Genomic DNA, 17,409 nt, shown 5'->3' on the forward strand with positions numbered 1-17,409 from the left:
TTTTTTTTTCTATTTTCACGTCTGATTTTTTCATCCATAAAAACAATGCAACTAAAAATTAATGTTTAGTTTTAGTATCGTAAAGACAAATACTTAGTATACATTTGTTTTAATTTAATGTTACCTTTATCGGGACCAATTTTGAAAGTTCTTATAGGTGGTATACAATCTCTTCGTCCATAAAACCCAATTTTTTAGCAACATTCTTGCAAATTGATCAGAGACATCTTCAAACGCACTGTTTCTGATTTCGGACGAATTCGTAGGTATTGGTTTAATACAAATCAATATTCATTCTTTAGTCAACAATATCAAAAACAAAAAGGAAAAAAAAAATTCGAAGAGACATTCCACATAAGTTCTTCGTAATCTGAACAATCCATACTACAACTACGAATTCCGAACACTTAATTTGCATTTTGAAATTATATTCAATTGGTAATATACACTTATTTCCTCCTTATGGAGTGGCACTAACAGCTTTTAAGGTATTGTTTGTTTTTCCGAAGCGAAAACGTCTAAATTCTATGGACCACTTCTAAAACCCTCTGCAACATAAGTAGACATCTATAGAGAAAAGAATAGTTTTAGTTAGATTACAATAATCCTTAATATTTTAACCTATAATAAACAATTAAGGCTAGGATCCAAAATAACAATTCACAACTAAGAAGAGGGATGTCGTAATCTTATTGCGATTTTTATGAAGGTATGTAAAGGAGATTTACCAATTTCGAACTATGAAATTCCTAGATCATTTGAGATTCATTAAATCTATCGATGACATGCTTAATCTTAGATTACGCTATTTTATTAGTGACTAGGATACCGATGATCACAAAGAAGATGTGAATAACCATACAAATATGATTGACACTTTCGATGTCATTTATCATCTCATATTAATGTGTCAGTTAACCATATGCATTCCATTAATCAATGGTATTTTCGAGATGCCCATTATTACTTTTTATAGTCATTATTATTGTGTTGGTTAACCACACGCGCTCCACAAACTACTATAAAGTATAATGTGCAATTTTATGGATTAGCATACTTTTCACATTTTTACTAAAGTAACTAAGAGTGTGATTTCTTAAAAAATGGTTTAGCTACTTTAATAGCATTATACTTTTAATTAAGTGAATGTCCTATCAGATCTTTTCTGCTAATGACCCTCCACCGAACAAGGAAGAGGTGGGTGAGAGTGGACACTCATTCAACTATCATTTTATAGGCAGTTTCTTTATACCCTCCTTATAGTTCGGCTTTGTGAATGAGGCATAATAACGATTCGACTGATTTATTCTTATACATATATTATATATCAAGCCTTATATATATATATATATATATATATATATATATATATATATATATATATATAGCATAATGTGTGTTTTAAACAATTTTAAAATACTAGGGATTTGACATTAAAATTAATTAATATATAAATTAACTATTTACACATTTAAAAATTTAATTATATTAATCAATCAAGTCAAATATTTATCTCCTAATTATTAGGTTTATATTTAATTACCAAATATGCAGCAAATTCAAATTTTGGCAGGTATAGAAACATATAGTTACCAAATAAAAGGCATGTATAAATTCGAAATTTTCGAATTCGACAGATCTCACGTCGTTAGAATAAACTCTCACGTCGTGAGATTCGTAAAATCGAAAATTCTTTTTTGATCGATTCACCAATGTGCAATTAGATGAAAGATAGTCATAGGCTTTGATACCACTGACGGAAAATGGAAGTTACAACGCAATGCTCTAAGCAGGAAAACAATTAACAATTAATCGTATTAGGGCACATGCAACCTAAAGGAACTATGTCTTTCACATAAATACAACATACTATGAACTATCAAACTACAAAACCCTAATGAAATCAGAATTCAATAGGAAGTTTACATCTCTCTTGATTTGTTGTTGTAAACAAATATAAAACCTTCTACAAAGCTTTTGGAAGTGAGCACCAGAAATCTTGTGTCTCTAATGGCTTACACCCAACCCTAGTAACTAGGAGACATGAAGAGAGATGAGTAAAATTCCGGCCTTCTCTAAAGAATAATGAGTGGCCGAAATATGAAGGCTATAGGACCCTTTATATAGCTGAAGGAAACTTGGGGGCAAAGCTAGGGTTTTTGGGATAAGGCCTAGAATAATTAATATAATAATCAAGCTACCTTATCTCCTCATCCAAGCCCCCTTGGACGAAAATTATATATGATCCCTAGCCAATTTTTGTCTACCCTATCCCATGAGATTCTAAAGTCCTCTTGCTTCAACTTTCAATAAATAATCAAACAGTCCATGCACTTTTAATTAATCTAATTAATCTCGAAATTAATTTTAATTAATTTTTGATTAATTCATAATTAAATATTACTACTTCTAATTAATATATTATTTTCATACTATATTAACAAATTCATTTATTGCTATTTATTAATCATATAATAAATCAATAAATTTGTCTCTCTCTATCTCTCTAAAAGTCATCGTATTTAATTACTAGGTTTGAGGGCAACCCAAAAGGACTTTGCTAATAATCAAGTATATATTAATTCAGTTATTGGCTTCGACACCTAATCCAACAATATTCGTGTCCCGAGCACTAGAAAGTGAAGTTTTCTCTAAACCTTCTTCGTTGGGGAGCAAAGGATTAATGGGAATTTGTGACCCATACCTTTTTGCATGCAAAGTGAGTCGCAGTGACTTAGGAGCGGGTTTTGGAAATGTTTTGGGTGGAGTATGTCCCACTTGTGGAGAGAGAGAGAGAGAGAGAGAGAGATAGATAGAGAGAGAGAGAGATACGGGCATGGGAGTATTTGTCGCTCAACCAAATAATAAAATCGGTGACATAGATCACCAAGATGTTTACATAGAAAGCCCTCTTCTGTCCAGAGTATGCTGCTTTAGAGCAGATGCAGATGTCATGGTACTTGAGCATGTTGAAGACGAAGATCCGAGAGTTTTTGTCGACTTGGCAGTACCGGACCTTGGTTGAGTTGTAGGTTAATGCCAGGAAGAAAGAGAGAGAGAGAGAGAGAGAGAGAGAGAGAGAGAGATTAACATATAGATTTAGGAATAGAGAGAGATTAATAAGGGCGTATGAGATTCTAGTTTCAATATAGTTACAGTCGGCAGCCAAGCGGTTCAAGTCCATCGAATGGAGATCATGATTAGTAGTGCAGAGGAGTTACGGGTGTGATAAGTGTGGGAAGTTTCAGGATGGAAGGTTTTGATCTTTTGCATGTTGTAAATGTGGCAACGAGGGGCATTTCGGCAGGTATTACATGTAGAGTGTGCGAGTTTGTTTTCATTGTGATGAGGAGGGCCACATCAGAGCCCATTGTCCCCTTCTCATTTTCGAAAAAGTGCATAACCCTACACCTTTTGCGTGGCAGATGTCAGATGGATGTAACATGAGGGTTGATGTGTTAAGGACTAAAGGAAGATCTCATCATATTGTTACAGAGCATCCATAGTTGGTGACTATGTCGATTGTGGGTATCTTTCTAGTTTATTTTATTTTGCATTTTATGTATTGAGTTTGGCTTCTTGAAGATTTTCTTGGGAGGATTGTGGTCTTGTTCATGCATGTTTCATTAAGTTGATACTATGTCTTGGTAGACTACAGTGATGGGTTGACATAGACTTAGGACTTTCAAATTGATCCCTCTGCATGCTCCTATTTGATGAATGTTTTGGGATTGAGTTGAACGGTTTGAAGGACTATCTTACTCCATTTCGGTTTATTCGTCAAGGGAAGGAATAAGTATTGATTGATTTAGTTCGATTTGGAGTTTCAGTTTCATTTTGGCTATGTTCGAATAAAGTGTATATTCTAAATGGGTGAGAGTGGAGATTTCGTAGCGGGAAGACTTCGTACCATGGTGCAGTTTTCGTCTAGATTGTTTAAGTTCAAGACTTTCGCGCAATTGCTTAATCTTTCTGAATTCCACGTCAAGGTCATTGCTATTTGATGAAATTCCTTCTGGATTATCTTATTTGTAGTTGTGTTAAGTACCATCTAGAGCTTCATCGTGATTTAGGGTCCTAAGGTGTAAGGAGCTCAGGTCGAGGGTTGCGATGAGGATCTTCTTGTATGTTCTTGTTTTATTGGGACTTGGGGGTCCAAGCCCCAAATGCCTGATAAGGATAGTAAAGTTTCAGGGGTTTGGTGTGTGCCTATGATAGGTTGAGTGGCTTTGGCGATGGTTTACGGATTGGGGGTAAGCCCGAGAGTCAGTAGTGGTTGACGGATCGGGGGTAAGCCTGAGAGTCGATATTGGTTGACGGATCGGGGTTAAGCCCAATAGTCGATAGTGGTTGACGAATCGGGGGTAACATCGAGAGTTTTTAGTGTTTAGCTTATCATGACTGTTAGAGTCGAGTGGTTATATGGTCTAATCTAGTATATGTTTTGTTTGTTTTTGTTCAAGTTTTCGATAGTGTGTTTTTATGCAAGGTTATCGGCGATGACGGTCGGCGTTAGGTTTCATATTCAGTTTATCAGTAGGACGGTGTAAGGCCAGGGAGATCTTGGTCAGATCGAATCTGTGAATTTTTAGTTAGCATGGTTGATTTATAGGATGAAATTGTTCGTCAGATCGTCAGGAACAACCTTGGAGTCTTTGAATTATGGTCAAGGAGTTTGTTCCTTATAATACGGTTAATTGTCGTTTCTCTGTCATGGTGTATGTGTTCGCTAAAGGATTAAATCGATAATTGTTTCGAAAGTGGTCGTCTGGGTGGGGCATCAATCAAATGTTGCACCAGTTAAAAGATCGATTATTAGGCGTCTAGTCCAAGAATAGAATTTGCATATGTTCATGAAGGCCTTGGGATGGAAACTGCAAACCATAGTAAGGGAGTTGTGTCGGCCAGTGTAATTGTATTAGGATTAGGAGGACCCACAAGAGGATCACGATGAATATAAGTGGTAATTGTAACGACCGATTTCGAGGACGAAATCTACTTTAAGAGGGGGAGAATTGTAACACTTGTTTTCCATAATAGATCAGTTAAGGACTCATTGGGGCCAAAGGTAAGATTTTTGGGGAAAATCTAGTGTCACGACGTGGTGAATAGGGCACCATGATGTAACATGCCAAATGCATGAAACACGCATTTTGGATGACCACCACGACGTGGCAGCTTTTGTAGCCCAAGCCTATGATTTTAGGGTTTCCTCCATATTTAAGCACCTAATCTCAAGGATTAGTGCATCCTCTTCAGCCTCTAACCCTTTGTCAATGAAACACTAGCCTCCATGGTTGTTTAGGAGCTTTTTTTCTTGATTGAAGACATTGTTCTTTGATTTTGGTTGAACTTGAGGAAGGAGAAAGATATATATGGTGCAAAGGAGCAAGGGACTAGCTTGGAATCATCACCATCTTCTAATTTTCGAGCTATTTGAGGTATAAAGTACATATGTTGGCATGTCTTCTTCTAGATGCAAGTTTTGTTAGATTAGGTGTCTAATCACATAACTATAATTGGTATATACTTGAACTGACAGTAACATAGTCCTTTTGGGTTGCCTTCAAAACTAGCAACCAAACAAGATGACTTTTAGAGAGAAGGTTGATTTATTAATTGGTTAATAAATTTAAAAAAAAAATTATTAAACTATTATGAGAATAATATATTAATTAGAAATAGTAATATTTAATTAGTATTTAATCAGAAATTAATTGAAATTAATTTTGGGATTAAAATAATTAATTAAAAGTGAAGGGTCTAAAGTGCAATTGTTCAATAGTTGAACAACATAATTCATAACCTTCTTGGAGAAGGGTGGACGATTTCTATATGGATATTGTAGGGTTTCTAGAATATCACATGTAGATAAATAAGGAGCTGGATAATTACCAATTTGAAATATTACTATTATATTCAGATTAGGGTTACCCAGGGCATCATTGTTGCCTATAAAAGGGCCTTACCCCTAAGGAATTTCGGCCACTCATACCCTTGAAGATATAGTCGAAATTCTAAGCTTTCCTCTCCTTTATCCCCTTTCATCATCTTGCTAGTGTTGGGTGTGAACCATTAGATGCACGACATTTGTGGTGCTTGCTCTCAAAGCTTCAACAACACAAGGGTCATTGTTATTTGTTTCAGTAACAATCAAGGTTTGTATTCTTAACCTTAATCATATTTTCGGAAATATGCTAGGTATCCTAGGGTTTCTTATTTGATGTTCAAAGTTGTATGTTCAATTAGAGAAAACATAGATCTATAATTAGGGTTGCAAGCACACATAGAATTTTTATTTATTTTGCATATAACCCATCAAGTTGGGGGTCATTTTAGGTGGTTTTGGTCCCTTTCCATGAATGATCTTGGAGTTTGAGGAACTCTAGAGCTTGTTATGATCCTTTTGTGGTCTCTAAGTTTCTGGTAATACATAGGTGGTTTTTTAATATGAAGTGTATTTATTTTTTACATATACTAAATAACATGTAACTGACCATTCTACCATATTTTTTCAATGATTCCAGATAATACATAGGTGGCTTTTGAGTAAACTCACTTGTGAATATCAGTAAATTTATTTGTATATAATAAAAAAAAACTTAAAATAATATAAAAAAATATATGAATTTACTTAGATTCACATGTGAATTTAATTAGATTCTCATGTAAATGAATATTTATTCTAACTTGCTGTTAATTCGATATGTTTATATTCACGATCATTCATATAGATTTATCATTTACATTTGAATGACAATCATATAGATTAAATTTTTGATAGATAGAAAAAAAATTGAGTTATCTTCTATGAAACATATATTCTATTAGATTATTAAAATATATAATTTTGATACAATTTTGGTACATGATGGTTTTTCAAACCGACTAATCAGTGAATGCTAAATCATTGTTGAAAAAAATGAATACATTGAAAATTCATATTTGAGTTATCTTCTATAAAACATATATTCTATTAGATTATTAAAATATATAAAGATTTAAAATCTTTAACAATATTCTTATTTACATTAGTATTGCAATATATAAAATTTTAAAAATTTAACAATATCCTAATAGAATGTTTAATAAACTATTTCTTATGAATAATATTTTTAAGATTTTTACTTATAACAGTGATTTATTTATTTTAAAAAAAATTATATTAAAAGTGACTGAAAATTAATATGAAATATTTTATACTTTTATTTATTTTTATTACTTTTATATGTGGTGGTTATGAATAGAACGTCACAACATCATCATTTCTAATAACTTAATTTCAAAACTGTCAATTACCACACAATACACAAATACATTGTCAATTATATTTCCTCAATCATAAAGTGACTAACAGACATGAGGATTTTTCTTCGCTTCACATTAAATTCCATGTAAAAAGTCGAAGTCATAACTGACAGATGTGTGGTGGTTATGAACCCTAAAATTGACAATAAAAGAGTGTTCTTGCCTCTTGTGGTGCCCAAGGGCTAAGGCCTGAAAACTCCCCCATCACTGATCACTCCTTTCTCTTTCTAATTATTGACCCAAAAGCTGGCCCAAACATATATTCCTCTTGATCTCTACTCCACAAAAATTATAAGTGGACCAATTTTTTCAATGGCTCCATTAATTACAAAATGTCGGTAACTCACATTATGTTTCAGATTTGTTATAAATGTATTCGTATGGATCATATGGATCTAATTGGTTAAGAATTAGACTCTGTGGTTACCATAGCTTCAAATGCTTTTTGTGCAATGGGTTTCCTTTTTAGTTTCTATTTTTTTAGTGTATATTTAAAATTGATGAAATGTTACGTTTGAAAATCTACAAATTGGTGTTTGGAAATGGAATGAATGTTGAAAGATATAACACAATCTGTATGCATACATACATACATTTACTTTAGCCCCACCTATAAAGAGGTGTTTGGGATTTTGTTTTGATGCTTGGGATTTAGTTTTAAAATGATCCCTACAAGGCTTGTGAGTATGAGTCTATGTTATAACATCAAAAAATTATCATCTCATATGTCACATCATCCTAACACCATACCATTTAGGTAAGAAATGGTCACAACAACTACACACCATTTTAATTTTCATGTCGTATTTTTTTCAAGTGTTTTTTCTTTCATATTATCTTCAATAATTATAAAAAAGTTATATAGTATTAAAAACCATAGCATTTAAATTAAAAAAATACATTACAAGACCCAAAAAAATACACATTTTTTTCTATTTACACTACTCGTCATCATCGTTACCATGATAGATATGATCCGTCAAGTCTTATCGAGGTTGCCCGTGTTTTTGTGCATCTTGAATATCAACGACTCTATGCAAATATTTCACTGAACATGAATGAAATCGTATGTGCCAGGGCTCCGCTGGCAAATATTGTGTAATATTTCGTCAACTATCTTCCACCACCATGTTATGCATTATGATACATGCATATAAAATATATCGTAGAGTTTCTATCTCAAATGGTTGTGTTGTATGTTCTACTATGTGTCACCTCGCCTTTAGAATTCCAAAAACACGTTCAACATCCTTACGTGTTGCTTCTTGTCTTCCCTTGAAGAGTTTTTCTCTTGGTTCCATTAGGTGTCGAAATGCCTTCATGGATGTGGAATACTCAGGATATATTTCATTCGTAAGATAATACGCAAACTTATATACATTTTTATGCACTGTGAAAGGAGCATCTGGTGCCTTACCTGACGAAATATCGTTAAATATTGGTAACTGATCAAGAACGTTGATATCGTTGTTGGAACCCGTAACCCCGAAATAAGCATGTCAAATCTACAAATCCTAGGAAGTAACAACCTCCAATACCAAGGAAGGTGTTCCATGATGTCCAATTGCAAACTGCCCTCTCCACACTTGGGGACAATTTCTTTAATCTCAATGTGTGGAATCAATACGTCCACATATACCAAGAAAGCCATGTCTCTCTTCATGTAGCGCGTATAGTTGTTGCATATCATTCAATGAATGTTTCAGCAAATAAACATCATTAAATGTTTCAACAAAACCTTTTAACAATCCATACAAACTTTCTTTTACATTTCTTTCAGACATTCTCGTATAATCACCAATGGAATCGGATGACTCTCTGTAAGCCATTAACCAAATTACCGCAACACAATTTTGCAACCCTGTGAATCTCCGCCAACCTCTAACATCATATCTCAATTGGAAAAAATGATACCTAAACATATATATTTAATAGGTAAAAATATGTATTTATTTTATATAAATATCTATTTAATATGGTATTAAAACGAAAGAAACGATATCTTCTTTCCAAGACGTTGGCTATCCGTACAAGCACATTCTTATGCAAACGAAACATTTGTTTGAAATCTTTTGACTGATATACACAATTATCCGCAAAGTAATCATGATATAGACTTCGTACCCTTCCTTACGATTTTTATTTAACATGCGCTTCTTGTTAGTAGAGGAGCTATATCTTCTCCTCTCGTTAGTATAATACCCGTACATCATGATGGTGAACATATCATCATCATCATCGGAAGATGAGTCGAACGGATCCATAAAATTTTTTGAAAATGTATTGAAATTGTATAAATTATAAGGAAAGAAAAGAATGGTGTGAATAAAATTGGTAATTGTATGTATTTACATGTAAAAAAAAATTTACATAAGATTGTTCAACGTTCAAATGGTCCATATTGAATTATTGATGGCTTCTTGCTATTGAGAGATGTCATGGGCCTAACATGGCTTGCCTTAAAGCCTAAGAGGGTCGTGTTCATCTGGCCTTAACGACATTAAGGAATTGCCACATCGGCTCCTCCACACCATTCCATGCTCACACGGTTCAGTTTAAGTCATTTTAGAATCATGTAGTGAAGAAGCATCCAAAGAGTAGATATGCCAAAAAATACAAATATGATTATATAATGAGTTTTTGTTAAATACTGTAAAACATCATCTAAAACATTAGCTAATTATGTTTTGATCTGCATAAGCTAATCCAAAAGTTAAATAAATAAACAAACAAATAAATAAACCCTCTATTTACTACCATATAAACTAATAAACACTTTAATCAAAAAATATTTTTTATTTTCGAAGTTCAATCCCAAATAACTCCTAATTAGTCCTAAACTAGATGTTTGCATATCGTACATTGCGGCGGCGACAACGTATTTAACGAATGATGGGTTGCATTTGTAAAACATATACACGGTATTGAGCAAACATGTACCAACTAAATTTCACCACATACATATTCCGTCAAAAAAACAAGGACCAAAAATGTCAACAATCAAAACGCAATGACTAAACCTGCACAAAAGCAAGGACCAAACATGACGACAACCAAACAACAAGAATTAAAGTCGGACATATGCAAGGACCAAAATGACATTTAACAAAGTTTAAAGTCGAAGGGGTCAAAATAATATTTTAAAAAGTTGATGGTGCTAACTGTAGAAAAATCATATTATATATAATACGGGGGTTAAACACAAAACTTTAGACAATAAAAGGATGGAAGTGACATTTTAGAAAGTTCAAAGTTGAGGGACTAAAAATAAATTTTTATAAAGTAGATAATAAAAAGTGTCGATTCAAAATAGTTGGAGGGGCGGGTGGAAATATTTTGGACTGGGCTTTCTTTTGATGACCTACTTAAGCTCTTTTTGATTTTGGGTTTTGGGCTCTTAACTGTGTCATATATTGTCCATACTCCATATGCTGTTGTGTATCTATATATTAACAAGAGTTAAAAAAGAATATTTAAGTATATTATAATAATAATAATTTATAAATGTCTCATCGGTATATTCAAAAAAAATAAAAAATTAACCACTAAAAATTCAATTTAACTCCAATAGAAGAAAAGCCAATAAACTAGATCTGAATAATAGACATATACTACTTGGTTCCTCCGATTCCAAGAATGTCTTCAGCCTATTCACAATTTTTAGGCGAAGATTGTAATTTTTCATAATTATTTACACACCCATTAATTTCTTCAACATTTAGAAGTCGATTGCAGATTTCTTTGCAACTCTTCCAAGAATGTCTTCAGCCTATTCACAATTTTTAGGCGAAGATTGTAATTTTTCATAATTATTTACACACCCATTAATTTCTTCAACATTTAGAAGTCGATTGCAGCTTGTAAACCTATTTAGTTACACCAATCTTAATTTTTTTAACCCGCTTACATTTTTCCTTCATATTTTGTTATTTATTATTTACATTTACAAACATGCAGCCTACTAGATAATCAAATAACAACATACATTACTATGGTAGTTCTTTGTAGCCTAATTTTTTTTAAGAACCTCAACTTTTAACTTTTATGCATATGTAACCGGTAATTATGGGAAAAATATATTTAATTTGTGCATGTGGGATTTGAGTTAGAGCTAGAGGCACAATCACTACACTTAAATTAGTTTTTGTTGCTTAAAGTCACCATTTCCCGACATATGTATCAAGAATCTTAATAGTTAATAACTTTTTGAAGTTTAAACTACTTGGGAATTCCTTCAAACCAAGCAATGAAGAATACATATCATTTCAAGGAATAATACAAGATTTTTATCATATAGTATAACTGATATAATGATCTCACAAATATTCATTAATGATATTAAACATTTTAAACTAAGAATAACACTTAGTTATATGAAAGTAGAGGACCATGATTACTCAAAGTTAGTTTTATGACTGGTTAGAGGTGTATATGTGACAGTCTGAAAAACACAAGACCGGTCAACGTTGGTTCAAAAAAAGTACAACTATATTTAGGAGTGAAAGGCAGACAGGTTGTGGGTATGATTTGTGGCTTATGTTTTGAGCCGAATGGTGGGGGGTTGACTACAAAGAAATATTTTTCATCCATAGTGCCGAATGGTGAGGGTATTTTTGTTTTCTGAATCGATGATCGCATGGTTCAATGCAGTGGGTTTATGTACGGTTTAGAGCATTCGTCAATGAACAGATACAAAGGATTTGTACGGGGTTCGATAGACGTCCTTACACACAAGGTTCAATTTAAAGACAAGAAATAAATAATTACATGATCTAGTTTATTGTTCATTATTAGTTAATGGTTTAATTAGAAACTAAAAGAGATACTTACTTTACAATAAATACAATGTTTGAATTATGGAATGTAATTATATTAAACAAATCTTGGAGAGAAATAAACCCTTAAGAAATGTGCAAGTATAAAAGACATGTCAGTCCCTTTGAAAGCCAACCCTAATCTTGAATTACTCTCATATTTCTCTTTGGCGGCCAAAAACTCCAAAAACCCTAAGATTTCGAGATTTTCTTGTTCACCAAGAAAAGAAATCTATAAGACTTGCTTGCTAGGATTGAAACTTTGGGATGCGGTTTGGATAGAGAGGTTCTCCTATAGATCCTCTTGTTTTGCTTCCTGGTCATCGAATAATATAAACTTCCTAAACCTTGTTGTAGATTAATGTTTATTACTTGAATTTAGGAATACTAATCCAAGACTAGATCATGATGTTTTGATTAAATGCTTTTGTTATTTATTTTGTTTATAAAATTCGAATAAGCATTATGATCCAACATACATGCTTAGGATCAACTCTAAATGCTCAAATGAATAAATGTTGGTTATCCAAGGTTTTTGTTTTGAGTTTGATAATGAGATTTATACATTCACATACAAATACATTTTCAACTAAAATTTCAATGGTACTTAGTATAATTTTCAAGGTGCTTGTTGCTTAAATATGGCAAACGTACTATAGTGTATGAGACTATGACTAAAAGTTAAAAATAGGAAAAGTCTAAATGAATTTTTTTTTACCTTATTTTTCATTAGACGTGTAGAAAGTTCAAGTTTCCATTTGGAAAAATGTCATTTTAACCTTACAAAACTTTTTCCATTTGTTTTAAATTGTCACTCAATTGTTTTTATACTTTAAAATAATAAAGTCCATTTTTTAGTATTTAGAATGTCATTATTGAAAAAAAAAAACTAATTGGTAAGCCGGTCATTTTTAGGCCAGTCATCAAAACCGAGTATCATGTTATCCCAGCCTTAAGCATTGAAATCCTCTCCCTAATCTTTGTACCTATTGTCCTCAACCTCCTTAATTATGTATATTCAAGTGTCAACTCAGCCAACGTTGACACTTTCATGGTTCTCTTCTTTACCCCTCCAATTTCCTTCATTTCCTCTTGATTTCCCTCATCTTTTGTAATCTTTATATTATCCTCATCTTCGACCAACATTCTATCCAGACAAACCCTTTAACGTTCAATTTTCCTGCAAGGAATAGTCATATTTTGTAATCTTTATATGAATGAATAAGAAAGGGTTCTTCATGTATTTATGTGCTTAAGTATTTTATATATGTATTTAATAATATAATAAATAAGATTAAAACACGCGTCAAAATAAAATAATAATTAGGACAAATAACCATAATGAAATATGAAGTAGTCAAAATGTGGATTCCGAAGATATAAGGAACGCTCAAATCCGACTTAGAACAAAGAAGTATTGATCTACTGAAGTTTCGTGTTAAATCTGATTCGGCCTCGGATATCGTAAAAAGGGAATTTTTGATAGGTTGTTTATTAGCCTAAGCAATCTATACGAAATTCGTAGTAATCGTACAACCAAGAGTGTGCATATAGAGAACTCCCAAATCTGACTTCATATGAGGAAGTTGTGATTTTTCGACGTTTCAGCGTAGTTGAGTTAGCATAGAAATTGAATTTTGGATCGGTCGATTTTTAGCCAAAATAATATAAACGAGAATTGAAGATCTCGTTAATAGGAGTCCAACGATATAAAGACACTCGAAAACGGACGCCGGATGAGAAAGTTATACACTTTATACGGGTTTTAACAATCTAAGCCTGTGTGAAATAAATAAAATCAAAAATAGCCGATGGAATCTAAATGAAAATTGTAGATCCCTTTGATAGCTACACGTGGATATAAAGGATGTCAAAAACGAAGTTTGTATGAAGAAGGTACATAATTTTGAAAATCTGAAAACTGGTACGTGCACGGTGCGACACGTGCACAGAGTTCTAGAAGCAGCTATGCAGCCCCACCCATTATTGGAAAAATGTCAGCTAATCTATGGTGCCACATCACCAGGCGCAGTGCGCTCTGTCTGTGTTGCTCATATCTAGCCCCTACAGCCTCTATCTCGAGTCTCTCCCTCCTTTAGCCCATTGACCCTTAAGTTCTTTTGCATTCTGGCGAAGCCCTAAGATCCCTGAGTGCTCGACAAGTAGTAGTTATCCAGTAGGAGGCTCTGCCAGTGCAATTTCCAGATTGTTGTCTTAGAAATCTCTGTAAGTTAAATTACACTCAACCTTATTTTAGTGTAATATATATTTATATTCATAGTCGTTGTTATGAATCTATAAATAAGATTTATCAGTAATTCCATATCATTATACCGATTGATCTACTTACGGAAAAGATGCCTAGAATGTTCGCGTTGGCTTGGTTATTGGATTTCAGAAAGACTATACACCGAAATGGTCCTGCCTCCCAACTTTCCTGCATGGATGATCCTTATTTGATAGAACTCTCATTATTCATTAGGATTATTGAGGAATCTAGACTATTATAGTCACCAAGATTATGAAACTAGGCTAAGACTTAGCATTATATACATTTAGGTCTTTTGGAAAAGTGTTAAGGCGAAGCGCTCCCCTAACCTCGAGTCACTTTCATTTGTCAGATGAGTGTGTAGTTACTTTCAAGATCATAATTTAATAAAAGTATTCAGTAAATGATAATTGTAATAATTATACTTTGTACTACTTGTACAATTATAATAGTACTACGTATTAGGAATCATGCCAGAATCAGAATTGCCTTTAGATATAGTATGGGTTAGTTATAGACTTATAAAAGGTACTTAGTTCTAAATAAGTTGGATATTGGTTAGGTCTCATTCTGAGGGTAGAGTGTGAGATAAGAGCTGAGTGTAGTAGTCCTCCTCTTCTTGGATGACCAAAAATGGTGGGTCCAGATCAGACAACTGACAGGTATGTCTATGTCATCGACCACGGTAAATGACAACACTTGACTATTCTAGGCAGTTTAGTGAATTATGTTGCTAGTGTGGACTTATAACCCACAAACGTAAGTAGAATGAGATACCATATTAATTAGTTTTTTTGAACATTGGTTGCCTTATTATGAATTACATTGGTCAAGGACTCTCCTAGTTGTGTAGTCAAGCAGTTGCTCAAACGATTCATCAGGTTGAGTGATTCCTCCATATAATCATTGCCTTAGGAATTATGAGAATCGATCGAGAATGCTAGGTGGTCTTATATCAGATTATACCTATATTGTTTGTTTTGCTGGAATGTTATTATGTAATATCATTAATATATTATGGGCTTGAAATCCCTATGCATCTCACCAGGTTTATCAAACCCGACCCATTCATTTTATGTGCATCACAGGTAGCGGATGTAAGGCACTCGAAGTCTAGTTAGGATGCTAGGTGAAATAAAGAGATGTTCCTATAATAAATAGTTTCAGAATCTAGTATATTTACGTTGTTGTAATGTATGTTTGATATTAACCATTACATATGAAATAGAGATTACATAACAAATTTGGTATGTGAGATTAGGGAGGAACTTTTATTTTGATAGGCATCTTCAATTTTAAGAGTTTGTGGCAGTGAGTTTCTTGAAATAGTTTAAGTAGGGTGGAGTTTAATTGAATGGTGAACCTGTCAAGATAAAGAAAACATCAAGTATTATAATTTATTTGATCATTATGGCCTTGGTGTTAGGCTGTGAAAAAAAACAATCATAATCTAAAATTGTAAAGATCAAAACGTAATAATGAATTAAAGGAACACCAGATTTATAGTGGAAAACCCCGAAATCAGGAAAAAACCACTTCAAAGAACACTATATCAATCTCGATATTGAAAAGGGTTACAAAGGTTTTATGTTTTTTTTTTTTTTGAAAGAGAACAAAAGCTTTATATTGGTGTAAAACCGAAATGAAAATGATGATATGAAATTGTATCTAATATTTCTTATATATAAGAATTTAATAATAAGAGTCCTAACATAACTCTACTTGAAGAGCAACGAAAAACGGCAACCTTGGTGGACAAGGAGGCTATGACAGCTTGCCACACCTTTTAGCGGCAGTTTTCGGAAAAGTGTCACCAAACAGAAATCCCATGCATGCTTGATTCGGATCATATTCAACAAAAACATTGAAGACTTGATGGCCTGGTCGCCTACTTATATATTTATCTTTATAAAAGTGTAAAAAAAGACTTTACAATCATGGATAACAAAATATACTTTTTTATATTGATAGGCAGCATAAAAAATTTACTTTTTATGATGCAAAAAACTTCTCTAACACCCAAAGGACTTTAGATGTGATTAATGGATTCCCACATTGTAGACTTTTCTGATATGAAGACATTACTTTACATGGCATGTGAAATAAATTGTTTGAGTACCAAAAACGGAATATCAAAGATAGAGAAATTGCAATTCACCAAAAAGTGAGAAACATCTCACTAATCAAGACCCCATGTGGTTGATGGCATGTTCTGGGTAGGACCATATTATTCTATCGTTTTTGTCTAGACATTAAGCAACCTTACACGTAGTCATTCTAAAAAAGGTTTTAACGAATAATGAGAATCAGATTATTGTTTATGACAACAAAAAAAATTAGTGTACAAAAACTACCTATGTATAATCTATAAATAGACAAGTTTAACAAAACTAGCTGAAAGCTGAAAATTACGAAAACAATTAGAGGCTTTTGAAATATATAAAATTACATAAAAAAAACATATATTTAAAAATATATAAATACATAATTTATATTTTTAATGGTAATATAGTAAAATTGTTATATTATGCGACAGTTTTTTTCTTAAATGTTACTTTAATAGGTTTTGGATTATAAGTTTTTTATTTAAAACAAAAAAACTTTAAGCTCGTACTCTCTGACAAAGTTTTTCTTTTATTTGAGTACAAAGTAAAAGCTTCTAAAAGCTTTCAAAATTTTACTGCTGAACAATCCATAATGATATTGCAATTGAGAAAGAAATAAATGTTATAAAAATAAAATTTATTATAAGCCAATAGTCAAATAAACATTAAAGGTATGGTTTCTTTTGGAGGATGACAGAGGGTTTCCGGATTCCCATAAGAAAGGGAGCTGCTCATGGCACCAGAAGTTCATCAAGGAAAGAAAGGCATGGCGGGGTTCATTAAATTGAAAGAGATAGGGTTTACGAGTCGAGGTGGGTTGTATTAACTAATAAAATGTTAATATACTAAACATGTAGGCAAAATATATAATAAATGGCAAAATGGTAACTTTTGACAACCCACAACTACATAT

The 17,409-nt window shown here is 32.7% G+C and overlaps 1 protein-coding gene across 1 annotated transcript; it reads right to left on the bottom strand.

The window, feature by feature from the left end:
• Positions 1-8,519: 8,519 nt before the first annotated feature.
• Positions 8,520-9,572, bottom strand: LOC145075530 (uncharacterized). Its single transcript, XM_079021745.1, has 3 exons — positions 9,433-9,572; positions 8,948-9,222; positions 8,520-8,725 (listed from the first exon to the last, which is right to left on the bottom strand). Exons 1-3 carry the CDS (start codon positions 9,570-9,572, stop codon positions 8,520-8,522), a joined length of 621 nt encoding a protein of 206 aa, XP_078877871.1.
• Positions 9,573-17,409: the final 7,837 nt, after the last annotated feature.

Source organism: Lactuca serriola, chromosome 9 (assembly GCF_051521515.1).
Source record: "Lactuca serriola cultivar US96UC23 chromosome 9, Lser_US96UC23_V15, whole genome shotgun sequence".
In the NCBI taxonomy this organism is placed as follows: Eukaryota; Viridiplantae; Streptophyta; class Magnoliopsida; order Asterales; family Asteraceae; genus Lactuca; species Lactuca serriola.